Source organism: Emydura macquarii, unplaced genomic scaffold (genome assembly GCF_026122565.2).
Source record: "Emydura macquarii macquarii isolate MOO-44397 ecotype Brisbane River unplaced genomic scaffold, CSIRO-AGI_Emac_v2 contig_2897, whole genome shotgun sequence".
Taxonomy (NCBI): Eukaryota; Metazoa; Chordata; order Testudines; family Chelidae; genus Emydura; species Emydura macquarii.
In genome coordinates, this window is record NW_027133034.1 from 46,696,300 (window position 1) to 46,718,553 (window position 22,254).

A 22,254-nucleotide genomic window follows, 5' to 3' on the forward strand; every position below is an offset into this window, starting at 1 on the left:
ATTGTGCTCTGAGTAATCCTTTTATTAGTAGTCAGAAAAAAGGACATAGGGTGCTCTGTCAAAGTACTCAACATATACTACATGAATACCTACTAATGCTACTTAAAAATAAAATGTTCTCTGTCCAGGACTGGATACAATATCATAGGACATGAGTCAGAGGATGAAAATTTGGGACTGATTTATTAAGAACAGCATTAATAGAAAATAGAGTTCTACTCATTACTTGTAAGGAGTGAATCCTATTGGTCAGTTAATGGGAGAAAGTTTGTGGGTCAAATCAAAGGAGTGTTAAAGTACAACAATACCCCAGTGTTTTTGTGGGGTGTTCTTTGGCAAGGTGAAAGGAATTTTTGTTTTGAAGTCTCTTCTAAAACAAAAGCAGGTCAGATATTGGATTTCAAATTAGCATGCTCTCCAAGGTCAAGCTGAGAGATCACTGGGAAAAATTTACCATTGTGCTAAACTAAATTGATTTTCTCTCATTCTTATTGCTTATGTGCAATTATAGCAAAACTTGCAAATACAGTGTGCTGCTGCTCCTCAAGTGTATTGGCCTGGATAAACAAAATAAAATGTCAGCTCAGTCCATGCTATTTCATTTCAAGAATTGTAAATACTCCTGTGCTGATAAAGATTCAGCAAAGCATCACTATACCCTATGTTCCAGAAAAAAAGGCTTCTAAACCAAGTCTAATCCTTTCACAAGAGTGTGACTTATAAAGCTGTTGCCCATCTGAAAAGACATTAGAGTTTCATCTTATTTTATTTCCCCCTGTAAACAGCTGCATTAAAGCAAACATTTTTCAGTAACTCAGAACCTCTTGGTTGTGTTAGTTCTGAGATCAATGACAGACAGCATTTTCATGCATGCATATTTAACATTACTTTCTCATAGTCTGTAAAATACTTAGCCTCTTCTGATCTTGAAATCTGCAGTAATAAGTGTTCCAGATTCTTTAGTCAGCTAATACCTCAAACACTACAGTACACTGCTTTTTGATAACTAGAAAATTGTGTACAAGTTGGTATTGTCCTATTTAAAGGAAAACAAAACCACTGTATCCACACTATTGTCTGCTTCATATATCAAATGAATACATATCAAAATGTTGATGTATATTAGAAGAACAAAGCAATCAAATTACACCAAGAAATGCAAAAGTTATTCTATATATATTTTTACCTTAAAATTATCTATTGATGTGGCTTGTTCATCCTGAAAGACTTTTACAAACTCCCAGTCTTTGGCAAATCACAATTCATGTTAACAGCCGTGCTTGAACTGCCTAGTTCTCATTTTCCAAGTGTGACTTAAAAGTTGTCAATTTAGATGCCTATAAGCATTGCTTGTTTTTCCATTTTCCTTTCCAGTAATTCTTTTAAACTCCTTTTCCTGTGTTTGAAGTATAGGTAATCAGAAAGAGAGTGGCTGAGTCTGGCCTTTTCCAGTGGTCTAAAGCGCAGGCTTTCCTTGTTGTTTGCAACGCCTCTTTCCTCTTGGATCTCTTCTTTGTCTTGATTTACTTTCCGCTCTTCTGGTATTCCTTCTCTCAACATTTCCTCCTTCTCATCACAGTAGGACTCTCTGAAGTCTTTCACCATGTAGTCTGATTTGCTAGGCAGATCTCTGGGCATATACAGCTTGTTGTCATGATGGTACATGACAGGACTGTACTGCTCTGCATCATAGCAGTTGTCTTCTTCTTCCTCTTGACATGAGCTTCCCTTGGCACTCTCACCATCAGAATGAAACAAAATTCCTTTCCCTTGGTTTTTCTGGGAAAGGTCAAAAGGCTCTTCCTGTTCCAAGTTTCTCAAAACACCTGTTTGGGACAGTGTAATTCTTCCTCTTCCAAAACCTTATGGTGGTTTAAAAAAATTACAATTTAGGCATAAGTATATTTAATGCAGCCTTTCTAGTCAAAGTGTGGTTTGGGTTTGGATTTAAAAATATAAAATAATGCAAGTTGTGTGAGGTGGCCTTCAATGTTTAAATATTCTGCCCTTACAGAGTGTCCTTCACTCAATTAGCTCCAAGCACTTAATAAACATTTCAATCTCTCAGCACCCGAAGAGTTACTGTAGAAAAGCATTATTGTACCCTTTCACAGATGGCTAAACTGAAGCTCATAATAGATTATTGGACTTGTCACAGTCAGTCAGTGACAGCGCTAGGAACAAAAACCAGTCATCCTAACCCCCAGTTGACTACTTTTGCCACTAGATTTACCCACTTCCTCCACCTTTTTATTTTTATCTACACCTTGATCTTGATTGTTTACATCACAACCAAAGTTCTAATTCTGCCCATTCTTGTGCGGGGAGGGATAATTATAAAAACCTGCTATCACATTTTATGGATGCTTTGTTTCCAAAGCAATGCTACTAAAATGGGAGAACTGATCATTTCTAAATAATACAGCTCCTCCATTTAGTTTGCTCTTCCTCATTTAGTGATACTGAAAACTTGCTATGCATTATTCAGTACATCTGCTAAGTTACTGGGGAAATTATAATCAAATGATATTTTTGAACTGTCTTAGTTTCTTTCTCTCCATAGCAGTTCTCATACTTGTCTTGTCTCAATATTTGCCAGAGCATTTGCTCTCTGTGTTTCTCTTCTGCTTGTTTGAAAACAGAAGTGAGCCCAGATCATAATCTCTGATCCAGATCCCCTCCAACTGTGAGGAAGCTCAGATCAGGATTCAGACTTTGCAATTTGGATCCATCTTTTCACTGAGTGAAATCCTAGCCCCACCGAAGTCAATAGCAACACTCCCATTGACTTCAGGGGAGCCACTATTTCACCCATTGGCTTTATTTCCTCCATAATTGGCAATAACTTTTACAGAATGTATGCAGTCTCATTGCTGCAGCTGTTACTGTGTGACAAATTGTGTTTATTGAAAGAGTTTATTGCCTGGTGGCAACCCTTATAAACTCATCTGTTTTATGGCTGATAAGCTTGAAGGTGTGAAGAATCTGTATGCACTGAAATGCACATAAACTGCTTATAGCTTTGGGTAAATAAGCTCCAGTACTGTAAGAGACAAAGGGGGGGGGGGGTGTGGAACCCTGTACTGTCATTCGAAACATCTTTGCTCTCACACTCTAATATAATCTCAGAGCAATATGAAGTCAATAATGTCCAGTATCAAAAACAAAGGAAACAACTGTATCTTCTAAGATCTATGTTACTGTGACCTTTAGAGTGTTGTTGATATATGCATTCAAACCACAGCAAGAATAACATTCTTGTTAGTTATTACCTTGAGAATGAAATCCTCTTTCCATGACCCCATGTTTGACTTTCATGTGCCTGGTGAGGTTTCCCTTCAAGGTGAATTTGCTGGGACAGTAGAGACATTTGAATGGTTTGCTGTCTGAATGCAAGTGCATGTGTCCCATTAAATTGTGCATTCTGTTAAATTCCTTTCCGCACAGCTGTTAAGAACAATGGAAATTAAAATGATTTATTTTTGTAGATGCACCTACAAAGTGAGCATTTTAAAGGTAAATACAATTTCCCCTTTTTGAGATGAGAACATACTGCTGCCCAGACCACTTTTGCCAGAAACTTCATTTTATCATTCCAAATTGTGTCCAAAAAACAAACTGTCACTGAAGGAATGTGCGCTTGAGCTTATTCTGTCCAGACACAGTCATACACAGCTAAGCAAAGACTTTTTTAAATGATGTAAGACTCTAAATCAAGAGCCCTTCAAAATAGAGAAAGTCATTAGAATGGAGATAAGCGGCTCAGTTCTATAGGCTGAGTTATATAGCTTTTTAACTTTAAAGAAATCACCAATGCAAAATTCTGTTCAGGTCATCTAATCCATTACGTAGTAGGATCCATTTCTGTTTCATTTTAAAAATGATTAAAATAATGTATTCCAGGCTGTAGGCATCCTAGCACCTATCAAAAACACAATCCATATAAATAAACTCAACAATTCCCACCTAGCCCAAAGCAGCTAGTTATCATCAAGAAGATCTAACTAAATAAAATTTCTCAGCCACCCAGATTCCCAAACAAAACCCCATGCCCCAACCACCTCAACTCTGCCCAAATGCCTGTTTGAAGAAATGGGCTTTGCAGCATATTCTTCAAGGGTCAATAAATGTGAGTTGTTCAGATCAAGATGGGGAGCAGATTTCAAAGTTGTGGGTCCTAATGGAGAAAACTCTCATGAATGCTCATTTCCTTGTAAACTGAGGGAGCTCTAGCTTAAGCTCCTCCCTCGATTGCTGCTTCTCGTGTCATGCCTTATTGACACAGCTATCTGTCAGGTGGGAATGTTCCAGGCCATTTGGATATACTGCAACAAGACCGTTCAGTTAGGCCATATGCTTTCTGCTTTTTGAAATCTAGACCTTAATCAGGAACAATATCATTCCGTGATGGGACATGGAGAACTTTTGATAAAAGATCAGACAGGTGAAAGGTATCAGTAAAACAGTGAACCAGCATATAGCTTCCCTATCCAGGGACTTCAAATGACAGAAGTTTTTAGCTGTAAGATGTGGGGCGGTCCCAAAAAACCCTATTCCTTCACATTCTTCTCCGAGCATCTCCTCTTCTGTCTACTAGCTTCTGTGCTATGCCTGTGATGAGTAAGCTGGAGTAAGCTGTTTTGGGACTGCAACAATGACTCAAGTTTTCCTGGAGCATGTTACTGCAAACACTAGCCATTGATCCAGCAGGTTTCCCTTTGATAAAACAATATGTTGGGATTTTGTTTTGTTTTGTTTCTAGATGTCTCCTTTCATTACCTCTTCCTCTATAAACAGAATGTGCTCTCAAACACACAGGCATTTCTTAACCCTATTATAGACTTCCAATTCCTGATAAGGGTGTAACAAGTAACTTTATTTCTTCCCTTTAGATTGGTGTCTCCCCCACTCCTCCCAGTCAGGAATGTTTCCATCAGCTATAGAACCCACTACATGATATCCATTCAAACTCCTTTTTGGAAGAATTTTAGCCAAAGACTTTACCCAGCTGAACTCATTAATCAGCATCTTCCTATTACATGAGCCCAGGTACTAAATATAGTATCTTCTCCAATATTTTTAGTGAGGAGAAAATGTTAAAAGAGCATTTCAGTAGATTTAAGCTAGAAACTTTGGTTTCATTTGAATTCTGATTTGAATATTGAATATAGTTTTGGGAAATCTGCTGTGCCACTGTTTTAGGGATGGCTCAGATTTGTCAAACTATCTACCAGAATATCTGCTGTTGTGGGTGAAGTTCTAAGATTGTGGGCTGATCTTCGGTAGAATACCGATTTAAAAAAAAAAATGATTGATTTATTTATTGCACTACTACTGCTTCCCACTTTCCTCTGAGAAACGTTAACTGGACTATTAAAAACTGCATGGTACCAGAGTATTTTAAAATCTACAATAGAGTTGAATGAATACTGAAAAAAAATCTGAAAAAATTCACTTGCATGGTTTTGCTTCTGCTGCGTTAGTCTTGTTTTGTCCTCTCCAAATATGCTAGCAAGTGAGTTTACTGGCAAAAGTGTTCACAGAAAAAACCTAAATTTTAACTAAGCACTTCAGAATATACACAGAAAATGAATTACTAGTTTGTAACTGAGTATTCATACAGGACATTTGATTCTAAGGGTTTCTCATACAGTTAGGAAACAAGACTGTATGTCTTATGCATCAAAGAAAGGTAACAAGCCTGATGGCTTGTATTTCAAACTTTGATTATTGAATATTTGCAATTAACAGGTTGTGTACCATTTATGAATTGTTTGTAGAAATTGACAAATCATTTCAGACATACACTTTTGAAAATTATAAATTGTTCATAGACAATTGACTCATTGCCTGCTTGTGCAATCTTGTTTCATCAGTTGAATAGTAGCCCACGACATGCCCAGCTCTAGTCGCAGCAGACAATCTACAGAAATAATGACACATGAAGATTTCACCATAATCTGTATGCTTTCTATCCTCAGTTTGCTGGCTGATGCTTTTTTAATTTAGTGTTTTTGTTAATCTTTTGTGGTGTTTAGTGACTGCAGCAATTGACCTACCATAATTTGTGTAATCAAATACAACAACAGGATCAAATACTGCTCTCATTCACATTCAGTGGGCGTTCTCTATTGAAATCAGTGCCTCAAAAAGCATTCTAAATATGTTGGGAGGAGAATGAAGCGGTAAAGCAACATTGGTTAGCACAGTAAAGTCATGAAGGACAATAGTTGCTCTTGACAGCAGCTGGAACAGCTTATGATATATCAGTGGTTCTCTGAATATAAGAACCCTGAATAGAGATGAGCTGTGTTATGCTAAACAGATTTTTTTAGCATGAGGTAATGTGTTGTTTGTGTTAAGGTTAATCTGTTTCTCAGCCTGGTAGATATTTGTACCTATTCGTCTAAAACACTAGCCAAAAAAATGGAAGTAAAACACCAGTTTGAGTAACTAAAGTAATAATTTTATCTAGGCATCTTTATAAGGTATTAGAGCTAAAAACAAGTACTGAAAGCCTTTTCTGTCAGCAGTATAGGTTTGTTTTCTGGAGGAAGCAAAAGAGCATACGGTATAGCACAACACTGGTTTGAGTCTCTGGACAAAGAGTGCAGGGTTTCCATTTCCCTGAATCATTCACAATCTCAGGGATGCTCCTGACCCTAAAGCCACTCTATGATAGAGCTGAGGAATGCAATTGGAAACTGAATCCTTGATGGTGAGGGTGGAAGTAGTGATGCCAAGGGAAAATCCATGGAGGGGAAAGGTGCTATAGGAAAATAAAACAAAGGAAATAAAACTGTCTTTTGGAGAGAGGGGTGGCAGTGAGGGGCACTATTATAGGGTAAGCTGGTCCTCTGTAGAGTTTCAGGCTCATTTCTACTCTCTGCCTGGCTCAGCCTACCTTTCCAAGTGAAGTAGAAAAGTTCCAGGGTCACATGGTAGAAGATTGTGACTCAGAGTCATGTCTGCTGGGATATAAAGGGCAGCCTGAGTTCAAGCAGGCCAAAGAGAAGAAGGGAGCAGACAGCCTGTGAGTGGAACCTGGCTGGGAACAGGGTAGGAAGGCTGGACGCCAGTCTGTTGGAAGAAAAATCCAGCAGAAGGTAGTAAAGAGGCTGTTAATTCCCAGGCAAAAGCCCAGGGCAGTGAGATCTACAGGAGCAGATGGTCTCCTGTGAGAGATACTAGGTCGGGGAAAAGACATGGATTACATGTGGAACTTAGGTTAAATTGGTTTATTTGTGAGAAATAAAACTCAGTCCCTGATGAAAAGGAACTGAACTCCTGTTGCTGTGGAGAGTCCTTTGACACACTAACCAGTGAGTTGGCCCACTGGCTTTAGACATTTCATTACAAAATGTTGAGTAAACTGAGCCATTTGCTCATGCCTCAGTAACCCATAGCACAAAGCACCACCCTCCAAATTCTTGCTATTAGAATCTGTCCGACATTTTCTGAGTCTTTTAAAAAAAATTTATAGCATGATTTCATTGTCATTGGCTACTGGTTTGAAACAATGCTCTTGAATGTAATGGGGAAGCTTGGTTCAAATTAGCACCCTTGTGGGCAGTGTTGGAAACAAAGCCAAGGACTGAATGAGCATGAATTAATCTCTTACTCCAAGATGGAAACTACCAAGAGTACTTGGCAGTACTAGAGAGATGACTGTAGTGTTCTAATGCTATATAGATCCAAATACTATTGATTTCAGTGCCAATGGCTAACTTCCTATTAACTTTAGTTGGAGCAGTCTTCACATCTTCTTATAGCAATAGTGCATCATTGGAAGCAATTGCTGTGGAATACTGTAGTAGTTTTTGTTAATAAAGAAGCTTAATCTTTGTTTTTTAAAAGCTACAAGGATCTTCTTTCTTCAGAGAGCAAATCAAATGAGATTACAAGCTGCAGCTGGGTGAGGAAACACCAGGCACAACTATTTTCTACTCCCTAGCACCAGATAGTCTGTGCATAGCTGTGATTAGACATATAGGAAAGCCTTGTGTTTTCTTTTGCTACGAGAAAAAAGCCATGAAAATTGCAGCCTGCAGGGAGATAGAAAGGCCACTGCTGTGCTGTCCTTCCCTTACATTCTTCTTCTATTTTTTTTTTCTTCATAAGAAGGGTGTTCCTTTCCTCACAGAGAGAGAGGGAGAGGGAGAAAGACTGTAAACTGTCCAAAAGGACCGTGAGAAAACAGGAAGCTTTGAAAAGTACAAGAGAAAGCAAGATGAAATCTATTTGCAGGCGGTTCCCTAGGGACATGTGAGCCATTGTTAAGCAGGCAGTTCATACAGCTATATCCTTCCTTCTGCTGAGGAGGAGCTTGGTGCCAAAAGGCTGCTATCTGGTCATTGCCTTAACCCTCTGAATACCAGCCAAGAAAGCTTGACTGACTAATCAGGGTTTCCTTTGGGGATTCTGCCAGACAGGCAAGGGATATCCCTAAAGCTAGGGGCCCTGATAGTCCCCTCGCTTACAGCAGTAAAACTCCATTTGGCCTCAGAGACTTTACTCCTGATTTTTAGCAATAGTAGTGGGAAATATCTGGCCCACAATGCTTACTTGCTTCTGTTCTGCTAGGGGATGTTGGGTGGAGATAGGGGAAAAAAACAGGTGTTCCATTGACGCTTTTGCTACTAGCTGAAAAACATGTTGCTGCTACTCCAGTTTGCTCCGAATCGGAGCAAAAGGCTGACATTTTTGAAGTGTCCCATAGAACAAATATTTTAAAGAAATGTATTTGGTACCATCAAAACATAAAATAAATATTTTAAAGAAATGTATTTGGTACCATCAAAACATTTTGTTTTGATAAGGTAAAAATGTTTTGGTTTTTGATATCAGAAGAATGGAATATATCATTAAATATAATATTAATCAAATTAAGTATTGTAATATTATAAAAGTATAAACAAACAGAATTGAAATGAAAGTCAAAACAAAATGTTTCAACATTGTTTCAACTTTGTTTTGTTTAAATAATTTGTTATAACTTTTTCCCATTTAAAATGTAATTGAAATAATTATATTCTGTTAAATACTTTTGATTTAGATAAAACTGCATTTTCCAACAGGAAAATATTTCATTGAAAATTTGTTACTAGCTCTACTCTTGGGTGACAGGTTTCCCTTAAGAACAGGTACAGTTCCAGACTATTGAATGAAGAATATACAGAGATTGCATCCAGATTAATCTCCAGGTGTTTATGTAGCAGCTGGAAAACATATTGCTGTCTCTCTCGACATTTATACTGAACTCAGTTACCCTGTGCTTAAAAGTTACCCAAGTGAAAATGAAACATTATAAGCTGCAGATACATTACTGAGCCATGTGGTCAGCTAAAAGAAGTAATACATAAAAGACTCAAAAAGGATGATTGTACAGCCCAGTCTTAAGCAGGAAAACAAACTTGAATAACTTTTTTCCTATGAATTAGAGATGGGTACAAACCAGAATCCCAAATCCAAATGCCTCCAAAGTTAGGGGAGTTCAAACCCAGGTGTGCTTTACATCCCTTTAATTTCCTGTGTGCTGTCATGAGGGAGGCAGCAATCCTGCCTAAGATGATCCTATGTTGTTTGGTTGTCACCATACAGAGACAAACAAGTATTTTGCAGAAGGCCGTTTTGTTAGGCTACTAATGTCCTGGCCAAATTTCAGTATGGGGCAATTGAATTTGACCTATTCAAAATCTCCCTGTTTTGCCAGGGTGTACTTCATGTCCTGCACCAGATGGGATGTAGGATTATGCTGCACATCATCTGTGACTCAGTGTCAATGCATTGATCTATGTGTTTAATAGGTGCATCAAGTTGTTGAGCACTTTGTCTTCCTTTAGAATGAAATATGCTAAATAAGCATCAGGTATTTTTATTATCATTATTAAACTAGCAGCTACATTCAGTACTCACCAAAGAAAAAATACAACTTCATGATTAAGAATATTGATAATATTTAGGGGGGTGGGGGAATGAAAAATAATCTGGAAGTTCTCCTGTCCCATTTTGGATGTTATACCTGCACTGAATCTACTTGGATTAAGAAAAGAAACCAAACAATTTAAATAAACCTGAATTTAAATAAAGATGTAATATTCTTTTAGATATTTCTTTTCTAATTACAGCCTGTCACACTTAATGAAATCTCAGGAGCATTCACTGATGTTGTACCTCTGCAAACTCATGAGAAATGCTTACCTTGCATTTAAAGGGCTTGACATCAGAGTGAACAATCATGTGTGCCTTGAGAGTCTGTTTCTGCACAAAGCTCTTGAAGCACAGGTGACATTGGTAGGCTCTGATATTGGTGTGGATCAACACATGTCTCTTCATGTTCGCTAGCAGAGTAAACTCCCGGCCACAAATCCCACATTTGTGCTCTTTCACGCCCTTATGGTAATAAAGATTTAGAAAACTGAATAGGTGTGACTGTTTGTCATTTATTTTCAAATTCAATTAATATATATAATATGAATATATATTCAAACTGCTAGTAAAACAATGAATAAATTCAATTTATCACAAATGTATCACAAAACAATATAAATAGGACTGAAAACCAAGTGGCACTTTCCTCATTAAGTTTTACAGAGCAGTCATATTAGGTTTTTCTGCCTCAGCTTTCAAACTCCATTTAGATAATATTTTACATTTCTATAGTGCTTTCGTCCCAGGATCACAGAGCACTTTATGAACATTAATGTAGGGGAGCATATTCTCCATTTTACAGAGGGGTGAAGATCAAGGCATGGGGAAGTGAAATCACTTTCCCATGGTGTCACAAGCATCTGTGGCAGAGCCATTAAACTGAACCCAGATCTTCTGATTCCTGTTCTGTGCCTTAGACACAGACCATGCAGTAGGCTACAAGAGCTTCATGTGATTTTATTGGTGGTGAGAAATTATTATACATCGCTATTGGTAAAATGTTCAGAAATATCTAATTCCTTTAGGAAAAAGGAACTTAGAAGCCTGTTGCTTAAGTGCTCTTGAAAATTTTGTCCTGTATTAATATCAGTAGGACACCCAAATGGCAAATCAATGGCAAAATTCTGCTATCCTACAGTATAACTTAAATACTAATTGTATGTTTGACATGCTGTTGGTATACATGTACTATATAAACATGTTAAATGAGATGACATAGTAGCTTCCTAACATCTGATAACTATGGGCCTTGGGCAATTCCTGTTGAAGTTAATGGTAAAACTTTGATTTCAGTGAGTATTGGGTCAAGTCCTATATAACACAGAAAGAGCCTGCCTCTATTTTGAAGAAAAATATTAAAAAAATATTACTTGCTCAATTTTTGTAAGAAGCAGAGTCATGCAATTAAACAATAACATCAGGAGCAGTGGGCATTTCATGGGGATTATTGACCATCCCTGGACATTAACTGTGCCTACAAGTGATAGCTTTGAGACACCCAACTCCTTGATTTGAGGCTGCACTCAGGCAGTTAGACAGCTAAGTACCGTTAAATTGTGCTCACAACTGACCACACCTAAATAATTGTGGGTGAAAAGTAGAGGCTCTTTTTGGGGCAACAGAATATTACAAGTTTTTATTAGACTTTTTAGGTAAATTTAAAATTATATCTTAAATCCAAAGAAGGGTTGGTCCTGCGGAAGAGACAGTGGGGGAAATGGGAAGAAAAACAGAAGTGAAAATAGATGTTTTGTTGTTTTTTAAAATTAGCTTGTAATATTTAAATGTTGCAATTTACTGTGTTCTTAATGTTTACATTTAAATATTGATCAAGAGTAGATCACTGGGGGGAAAAACACAAATCTGAAAGCAATTCTTCATAAAACATACAAGTGTGTTCATTAGTTTGTCAGCATTATTCTATTAAAATACATTTTGATAGATTTGAAATTAATCCTTACAATATGTTTGTGATATTGGGGATAACTCTGATTGCAGATCTTACACATCACATTGTTTTAAAAACAGAAGAGAGTTTTTAATCTTCAATTATTCATTCCAAATTATACACCTAATCCAAAATTTATTGACACTCATGCAAGGATTCCCATTGGGTTTTGGATCAGGTCCTCTTTGCCCAGCTCCAGTTTTTTGTACTTTATAACGTGGTGGGGATTGGTTAGGTTTTCCTAAATGTAGTGCAGAAGCTGCATATACAAAATCTGCCAAACATTAATATACTTTCTTGTCCATGCACAGGAATAAAAAAAGCTGTTGAATTTTCACTGCTAAAGATCATTATACAAAACCAAACTGGAGCAGAGGATGTGAATTTAAATTTGGGAAGTAATACAAGCAACTTGATTGAACTCCTGGTTATGGTGAGACTTTCTTTTTCGTGCACTGCCTTTCTTAAGACTAGAGCTAGTTTCTGTTATTGGCCACACTGTACTTTTTCTCTGAATAAATTTCAAATCCATACAAAGGGCCTGTAAAGGGGCCCATATATCATGTCAGTTCTTTTTGAGGACTTAAGTAGGACTTTAATGTTGCATAGGCCTTGTGCTGGCCTTTGGAGCAGGGGAAATTCACCTATTAGTGACTTACCTTATGGGTTAAAGAGTGTTGCTTGAGATGGTGGGATTGTACAAACTCCATGCCACATTCAGTACAGATGTATGGACGGATGTCTTTGTGCTTCATCATGTGATTTTGCAGCTGGCTTGGGTACTGGAATGTTTTATCACATTCTGTGCAATTGTACTGTATAGGACCTCGATGGGTTGTTAAGTGTCTCTTCAGCTGGGCCAGGGTCGGAAAGTCAAGACCACACTCCACACAAATGTTCTCTCGGCCACTCTCATGCTTGGACTCATGGGCTTTCAGCTCACTTGGATAGGCAAAACCTCTGCCACAGATCCTACAGTTATAGGGCTTGATGTCACTGTGTTGCATCATATGTCTCTTAAGATGACTGGTTTGGGTGAAAGCCTTGTGACACACTTGGCACTTATGTGGTCGAGTGCCCTGGTGTGTCAACATATGAGTGTGCAAGTGACTCAGCTGCTTGAAAAGCTTGCCACACCGACTGCAAGCATGAGGTTTGATGCCACTATGTCCCAAGATATGGGTGACCAGGTTGTACTTGGAAGTGTAGGACTTTTCACACATTGGGCATTGCCATCGTTTTTGTTCACCCCCTACATCAACAAAATAGCTGTCATCAATTTGGAGGTTGACATCTACTCTTTCCACCTTCTGTTTATTGTCATCACTTTCCCTCAGCTCAGTCCTCCTGAATGGTGGCTCTGGGGGTCTTTTCAATTGGAAGGAATTCCTAAAATGAAAGTTTGGGGGCATAATAAAAGGAAACATCAGGTCGGGATGGACTTTTGGGTAATAAGAGTAAGGGGTCTGCACAAATGCAGGACTGTTGGGCCACATCACATTGGGCTTTACTGGTTCTTGTTTAATGGGCTTGGCTCCAAAGTGTTCCAGACTTCTGTAGAACTGAAAGCCAATATTACACAGGTCAATCATTTGGGAGTTGTACTTGGGCAGTGGGGGTTGTTGGTACATCAAAGGAAGACTGGGGGAGCATACGTTGTTGTTGTCTTCAGATCTGTGAGATGGTGATGTCGGATCTCCTGTGGGGATAGTGTGAGGCATTTTTGTGGGCATGCTTTTGCGTTTCCGGGACCCTCCTTCTAAGGATCCGTGAAAGGTTTCGATGTCCCCCAGGGAAGGATTGCACTGGAACTGTGCAAGCTGTGCCCTGAATTCTTCACTGAGTGGTGCAGTTCTGTGAGAGTTGACGTCAGGGTCCATTGGCTGCAGGCAGTGTGATGTTCGTGTATTGTCCACATTGAAACATACATCCTCATTTTTCATCACATCTAATTCCTTCTGCATTGTCCACCTTCCTTCAGAAATAATAATAAAAAGTCTCTTTTATTTCTTCTCATGGTTTTCCTACAGCCTGTATCTTATTGTGTAACTTGTATTTTTTTAAAAATAAACATTTATAAAATAGTCTCATGACCATATAAGATACCAATTTACTTCTGCTATACAGTTTGTCTGTTAGTGGAAACTAAGAAGCTTTGACCTTTCTGTCTTGGAAATTAGTGCTTTTGGATCAAACATTAACTTTATGATCTAATGGTACTATACCTGAATACATTGTTTAGCATATATTCTGATATTGCTGTGTAATTCAGCCAACTCACTTGTAAGCCAAATCCTGTCCTTGAATGTGCATGCACATGCACTAGAATTTGGCTCTGTAACTAAAGGCTACAACAATACAAACAATAATCCATATATTGTAGTATGGTTGTGACATAAAAATTCAAAGCCAAAACATTTGAAGTTTGAACTTCTTTATATCATTAACTCATGCTGCGGAGGAGGAAAACAATGGCAAAGTGAGTTCAGGACACTGTGTTACCATCAGCTTCCACACTGCATTTCCTGGTTCCTGTAAAGTGGTGATAAACATTGTATGTGTGTTTTTGGTGGGGAGGGTCTTCTGTTTTTTAAAAAAAGAAAAAATGTGGATTGGAATTCATATGGGCAATATTTTTTACTGGATACTGTATCAGGTAAGTTCAGCAGAATTTAAACAAAGGAAACATATTTAACTTAGAATAGCAGCTGAGAACCTGAGTTTGCCAGCTCTACTTTGGCAACATTTCATTGCCTTTTCATGCAATAAAGTCATTAGGCAACATCCACATGCAAATTTTATGCTATTGATTCCAGTGGGAATAAAGATAAAGTAAAATATTGAAGGTTTCAGATATAGTCTATTTAAATTAGATCACAGATTTCATATTGGCACTATGATGGTACATATATTTTTGGTGTGTTGCTGTCTGTCCAGGATGAGGTTAAAAGAAAGAACTGGACACAGTTTTTGCTTTGCCACCTATGACGTGCTGAGGCAAGTGAATTTGTTGATAGCTATTAATAGCCCAATTCTTGGAAACACTTGAGAGGTGTGGAGATGGTCAAACAGCCTGCTAAAGAAGCTCCAGTTTCTTTATCAGGACACTCCAGTCTGGAGAAACTTGCTTATAAAAACAGTTGAAAGAACATCTACATGGCCTAAATAGGGTGCAGAGAGCAGAAAGACTTGGTTGCAAGCAGATCATTTAATTTTTTTTTTTAGAATATACAGGATTAAAAACTGAAGAGTTCTAGAGAGATCTGAGGCACTACTTGAGACAAAGGGCTAGGTGATGAAACTTTCAGATACTTGGCAGATAAAACAGATAAACTTTTAGGATAAGAATCTTCACTAATGGCAGCAGAACTAATGGGAATGCCTCGGTGCATGAAGGATTTAATTGGAGGAACAAGTCCTGGGTCTCTAGAATAGTAATAGCTGAATCTAATGCTATAGGCTGAAAAACTCTTTAAAACAGGGATTATAGGGGCTATTATCACCTAGATCTAAATTCCAGCCCAAATCCAGTCCCTATTTCATGAACACACAATGGTTTGGTTTATAATAATGGGAAATCCTTTGAGACCCAAGTGCGACTTAGATGATTCCCTCTTCCCCACATTGGCGGGGGGGAAAAAGTCTGGCAAATTTGAACTCATTTGAAGTTATTTAAATGTATGTAATTTTAATTTGAAATTTACCTATGTCTCAATGTACATCTTCTCTAAACGTTGTGGGCCCAACTCGCCATTCCCCTATTCCTTGTATAGTCATTTACATCTGTGCAAGGTCGGTGTAAAATGTTAAAGAAGTTCAAGGCAATGGCAAATCAGGCCATGCTATCATTATTGTAATGCTGTCAAGAATATATAGAAGCTATAGTGAGTAAGTGCCTTAGTAGGTGACAACTAGTCTGTTGTCTTTATGCTGCTTGCTTCTCTTAGCTTTCATTACCTTCATTTGTGTCTGGGGATTTCAAACCATCCTGAGACTGAAGTAGTGGCAGAGGCTCTCACTGTGTTTGAAAGCCTGTTCCTTGAGGTAAAAAGAGCATAGCTGGAGAGGAATCATTCATCAACAAAAGCATTAGTCACTTTCACAAATAGCTTGTTATATTATGCTATAATGGGTTGCCATATAAATCATCGGATGAGGTATACCTGGGAAAGAGGGAGTTCAATTATTCAAGGACCAGCATTAACACAGAGGTGGAGTGCAGTCAAACTGAGGTGAATGAAGAACCTGAGATAGGAGGGAGAGTTTAAAAAAATCAAATAAAATATGCCTGCAGCCAGGGGGAAATGGTAAACTTTACTGGGACCTGGAGGTCCTGAGTGGCCCGGCCCAGGTTGCAACCCCCCATTACCATGAGGAAAAATTTTTTTATGGCTTATGAAATTATATGTATGGGATGAGGGATTGTGGTATGTGTGTCCGAGGGGGCTCATATTACAAGTTTGTACAGGGCCTGAAAAAATTATGCTTGGGTCCTACCTGCAGCACCATTTCTCATAAATAATATAATAGCACCCAAGGGCCATGAATCAGGATCTATGACTCTTATGATCTATACAAACATAAGGGGAGACACCCCTGATTGTATAAATTTGCAATCTGTTTTGCTATGGATCATTGCGTCATTTCTGGTTCGTTACTATAGTTTTGTCAAGTCTTACATGATAGAAATTAAACATTTTTGTTGTTCAAGACAAAGGGACAACTCTTGGGCCCACTCCTACTGCCCCTGAAGTGAATGACAAAACTCTCATTAACTTCAAGGAGCAGATCATGCTCCCATTGGCCATAATAGATTGCTAAACATTTCAATGGATGAGCAAACTTATAGAAGGGACTCCAGACTTGATAACAGATTTAAGGATTAATTCCTTCACAGTCATAGGGTGTAGTCCCTTCTGCTTTAAGTAACTGTGCTAGAAGACATCATGTTACCTTTAAATAGCATATTTCCTCATTACTTTACTTTATTTCTCTTTAGAAGATCCCTGACTGACTCTAGAGTTAGGTCCTTCTTTTACACTCAGCAGTTGGAAGAAATTTTTTATCCCCCTTATCTTAAGTATGTCATTTTAGTATGTAATCACAGCAAACCTCCTTTTCTCACTTTTCACCTAAATATTCATTCTCTATGCATAATAGTGATTAATAAACCGAACCATGTTCTAAAATTTGTCTGAATAAACATCTAAAAAGCCTGACTATTTATCTAAGCTCCTTGAATCTGGAAATCTCACCAGGTCACAACTTCTCAAGCTATCTTGGCACCTGAAAGTTTAAAAAACACATATCCAGACATTTCAGAGCTTATAAAAAGGTTCAATTTCAGTTGGAGCCTAGGAATAGGCAGAGAGTTTCAAGGGTTTCTTATTTTTCCCCAAATAGTCTGCCCATCACTAATTGAGTATAAAATTATTTTCTGTTTTTAATTTCTATACATGGATATATTGAAATATGATCTATTAGATACAAAATAGAACTACATAAAGCATCTCTCCAGAGAGTTTGGAAAACTGTTGAGGTATTTCCAGAACAAATAAATAGCGGTACAGAAGCTAAGTAATGTTGTTATTGAATTAACTTCCTTGAAAGAGGAAGAGAGTTTTTAACACAGAAAATGAATCACTTCTCATCTTCTCATTTCCAGGCATAATACTTCCCCAGACAGAAGAAAGAAACCTAAACTTGTATGATATCATGCTACTCATTCTATCTTTAAAGAGTCCCATGGATGAGATCCTGATCCTATTGAAGTCAGTGGCAAAACTCTATATATAGAAGCCATCACCAATTACTTGAGGAGGCAGAAGAATACCAGCATAAATGCAAGTGCTCTAAAAGTTATCATCTAAAACTCCATCTTGGACTATAACTACCCCTCTGCTGCACAATCACTCTGCCACTACTGAGCAGAGATGATAAAAAAGGAAATGAGTCCAGAATGAGTGAAACCTGAAAAATGTTGTTTGTAGATAGAAACCCATACTAGTTTGATGTGAAAGTGGTGCTTTAGTCAAGGATCTGGAAACAAGCAAGAAATGGAGGCTAGTGTGGAAAATATAAAGGTGTTAGCACTAATAGGAACAGTATATTTAAACAACCATGTCTTATTTGAAAACCTAGTTGAATGTACCCTGTCAATTCATTCCTGCTATCCCAATGGGGCTTGAAATACTGATGCTACAATTTGGAGGGAAAGAATGTGTTCTAACTGTGTTTCTTTACTATGCGATTACTTCATTCTGTGTATGTTATGGTGAGGGCCAACTGACCTATAAAATACTACTATTCTCCTTCATTCCAGCTGAGCAGGTGAAGGCTTTCTCACTGTGCACACACCTGCTTTTTAATAGCAGACATTTGCAAGCAATCATTTTAATGATACAGTTGTTGCTGACTCAGTAAGTTTCACAGGCCTCTCCTTTACATAACTTGCCCCAAAGTCTTGTTTTGTTTGAGCCAAACCCTGAAGTCCTTACTTGGTTTTTATTCATTCCTTCTTCAGACAAAATTCCCATTAACCTCATGATTCGACCGATAGAAATTAGACCTGGAAAAGACCCATTAGGTCATTCAGGCCAATGTAGAATACTGTCAAATATTTTGCTGAGTACAATTTGAATCAATGAAAGTATTAAGAGTATTTATACAAATGTCAATTTATGCATTAGTTAGCGATGAACTTTCACTTAATGTGAATAAATTTGCAAAACTCTGACTGAGCCTACATATCTGACCTCTCACCATGTTTCCCACTCCTTCTTTGCTTCATCAACAATGTCAGCCTCCTTGATCTCTTCATTTCATTCTCCCACTCCTATCTTCATGTTGCCTCCTATGCATGTAGTAACCTCCTGCTCCCTGTGTGTTTCTCTTCATTCAGATTCCTCCTAAAGACACACTTCTTCTGTAAAGTCCACAATGGCATGGGTGGAGGAGGAAATATAAAAGGACAAGGGATTAAATAAGGTTATTCTTTCCTCTGGTTCTCCTAGTGTCCCTTGGTGATCTTATTGGTTCTGTGGTCTGTGTTACTCAGGAGGTCACACAAGATGATCACAACTGTTCTTTCTGGCTTTAAAGTAGATGAGTCTGTTTGTCATCTCTACTATAAGCTCTTTGGGGCAGAGACTGTTTTGATATATCTTATACCAGGTCAAACACATTTTCAATGCTTAACTAATAAGAATAATTTCAGGACTCTTTTTTTAGTATTTTTTCTCATTACGTGTGTTGCTCAATACTTAGCTGTTTTCATAATTCTTCACACTTTTTTTATGTGTACTATTTGCTTCATTTCTGCTGTATGCTTGAGTGAGCTAGAATTAGTAGAAATAAGTATGGGGTGCAAAGCTCAAATTCAGATCCAGATCTGAACCTCCCTAAAGTCTGAGGATGTTTTCCTCTGATGGTCCCGGTCAGACCCCTCTCTAGCTGTAACTTGGTAAATTTCATGTGTTTAGTATTTCTCCCCATACTTAATTTTTTCCCCTAATCATCTCCCTCAGTGTATGACAGACACAGGTGCTATTTGCATCTAGCTAATATGGAGACTGCTCATCCCACTGTTTGGTACCCAAATGCCAGATTATCAAATCATTGCTCTTTCTCATCCATTGAGAGCACAAGATGGTGAAAAAGGATGGTGTGCCTGTGTGTGCTTCAGGTATACCACTCACTGGACCTGGAGAGGACAATGAGTAACTGTTGTTCCTGTTCCCCAATCCTCTTTCTGGTATCTCAGATCATGTTGCTGCTGCCAGGCTACTTCCCTTTCCTTTTAGGCCAACTATCTCTCTTTCACCCCTAATGTTGCATTATGTCATATGCAGGACAGTAAAACAGGGTGCACTTTCCATCTATGCTCTCCTTGCTGAAGTAGCCACACATGCAAGCACATGAATATAGAAAATAGGCTGTGCCAGTCTTATTGTTGAATGAGTCCCAATTCATCCCTAAAACACTTGTGCTGCACCATGTGGACTGAATCTAGAAAAGAGATGTTTAATGTAAAACAAAAACATTTTTTCCTACACTTTGGAGGGTGGGGAAGAAATTGTACTATCATGAGGCAGAAGTGAGGGTGGGGATAGGAAACTCTTTAAAAAAAAAAAAAAAAGTTGGATCTAGAGATGCATTAGGGAGTCACAAAATGGGAGACCTTGGGGAATGGAAGGGAGAGCTGAGAAATATAAATATTCTGCAGCTTTAATAAATCTCTTCTTTTAGTACCAATGACCCTTTCTCTCTTGCTCTCTCTCATACACACACACAAACCCCTTCCTTTGTCTACAGTGAAGTCCATAGGACTTAAGCACATGCTTAAATTTAACCAAAGGCTTAAGTGCTTTGTTAAAGAGGGCTGCTTTCATAAATTGAACTTAAGTGTTTTGCTAAATTATGGACATCTTTAAGACACAAGACAGGTGGTCACCTTAGCTTGCCTAGGATGATAGTTTATTTCTCTTCCCTTTTTCTGTTTGCTGTTGTTAATGGCATTGGAATTGGAAACATGTAAACAGTTGCTCATGAACATGATCTGGAATGATTTGAAATCAGGAAGTGGACAGGATCAGGTTTTTCTCCCTGCATGAACATGATACTGTTGAGAGGTTGGCTGTCTTTTCACTTCTCCCTGGGAAATTACCTTTATGTGCTGCTTTAGGGCTGCAGGATAAAACTTCTTCTTTCCAGCAAGAAACATTTCTCATCAGCATTTATGCTGTAAAGTGGAACTGATGATTTGGCAGCTCTTTTAGAGCCTGATCCAAAGCCCATTAAAGTCAATGGAAAAACTCCCTGTGACTTCAATGGGCATTGGGTCAGATCCATAATGATTTTCCATGTAATTTGTCACAAACCTGGTTCTCCAGTGGTAACTTTTTTCTTTTTAAATTCACTTGATTTCACTGAGATTTATATTTTGCACTTGTGGAAAATGTATCTCACACATCTAGAAAAAAACCAAGTGATATTCTTTACAGGTCACTTAAATATATTAACCACTCTTTTATGCAAAATATGAAAAATCATTGGAGACTGTCCAATTACATGCATAAGCAACTCAGATGAAAAATTGTATTTTCTGAAGGAGTTGAACAGTCAAACATGATATACTAAAACAGCTATACTAGAAACACAGGATTTCAATTATAGTTCTATAAAATTAAATAGTATTTGTTTTTTTGGGTTATATAACACAGTACTGTATTCCATGTTAGTTTCACTGAATCTCTTTTTAAAACATACCTGACTCACTTCAGGCTTGATGCTTAAGCTTTTAAGTTATTTCTCAGACTCTCAGAGCTATCTCCACAGTCTCAAAGCTTCCCACAGCAGCACAGCTGCATTTGTCTCATCTGTGAAAATGATGCTAAAAATGAGAGAGAGGTCATCTCTAGTCAAACTGAAAAGCCAACAGTTTTTCATTACTTGAGCTACATCTCCGTTGTTTCACTGCACCTTTAAAAATGTGTTTTATGTCTATGTTCCTTTACCGTCCCCCTGCCAACTGTTTGGGAAACAGTCTATTTGCACACTCTGGCTATACAGATAGTAAAGTTTTTGAGTCATCTTGGGCATGCATGTCCATTATTTGTTTTCCATACACCTGGCAAGCGGATATTTGCTAGAAATACTTTTCAGGATACATTTATTTTTGTCACTTTCTGTAGCAGGGAATTTTAAAAAAAATCTTCTCTAAAATAAATTAATGTACCATTATTTTCATATATTTTTAATAATTATTAAAGATGTGGAGTCAGATTCTGAGATCACTCCCACAGGTGCAAACCTGGAGTAACTCTGTTGTCTTCACTATCAGTATTCAGGCAGCCTATGGACTGAATCTGATGTACTGACCTTGCCAGAAAACATTGTTATGGTATAATTTGGTCACGGTTGGTGCTAACGAGAATGTTAAAAGAAAATTGCTTAGCTGGATGGCTAGGTGTGTAGGTCCTTATGTTTTATCACTGCTTTTCTCCTCTTTTACTCCCCTGGTGTTTTTTCTCCTGGTCTATGCTGTGGTTTCTTTCTGCCAGAGATGAATAGCTTGCCCTTAATTTGGTAAAATGATTAATTATCATTCCTATTACACTTTTACATCGTTTCCCAACGCAACTGGGTACAGGTCACTGAGCAGTGTAGTTAGGTTAATTGAATGTGGTGCTGTGGACTCCTTTGTAAAGCTTATATTTGGGCTTTGTAATCTTCTTATCCCCAAGTACCCCACCTAACATTCCACTACCACCTATTGGGGAGATTGTTAATTGACCATCTCCAGCCACTTTCATGTGTCAGTGATGCAAAGTGGCCTTTGCTTTCAGTTTAGGCCTACTCTATTTTTTGCCCTTTGT

General features: G+C 38.0%; 1 protein-coding gene across 1 annotated transcript; it reads right to left on the reverse strand.

Annotated features, from left to right (window-relative positions):
* Nucleotides 1-747: 747 nt before the first annotated feature.
* Nucleotides 748-18,729, reverse strand: ZNF366 (zinc finger protein 366). The gene is made up of 5 exons (XM_067568960.1): nucleotides 18,641-18,729; nucleotides 12,538-13,853; nucleotides 10,201-10,392; nucleotides 3,273-3,447; nucleotides 748-1,862 (listed from the first exon to the last, which is right to left on the reverse strand). The coding sequence occupies exons 1-5, from the start codon at nucleotides 18,696-18,698 to the stop codon at nucleotides 1,330-1,332; spliced, it is 2,274 nt and encodes a 757-aa protein (XP_067425061.1). The 5' UTR covers nucleotides 18,699-18,729; the 3' UTR covers nucleotides 748-1,329.
* Between the last annotated feature and the right edge of the window lie 3,525 nt (nucleotides 18,730-22,254).

Excerpts from the sequence above, each read along its gene's own strand:
- ZNF366 (XM_067568960.1), bottom strand. The coding sequence starts at position 18,698 with ATGAAGAGATCAAGGAGGCTGACATTGTTGATGAAGCAAAGAAGGAGT. Across the intron at positions 13,854-18,640 it reads AAGAAGGAGTGGGAAACATG|GAAGGTGGACAATGCAGAAG; the intron begins GTGAGAGGTCAG and ends TTATTTCTGAAG. Across the intron at positions 3,448-10,200 it reads TCAAGCCCTTTAAATGCAAG|CTGTGCGGAAAGGAATTTAA; the intron begins GTAAGCATTTCT and ends TGTTCTTAACAG.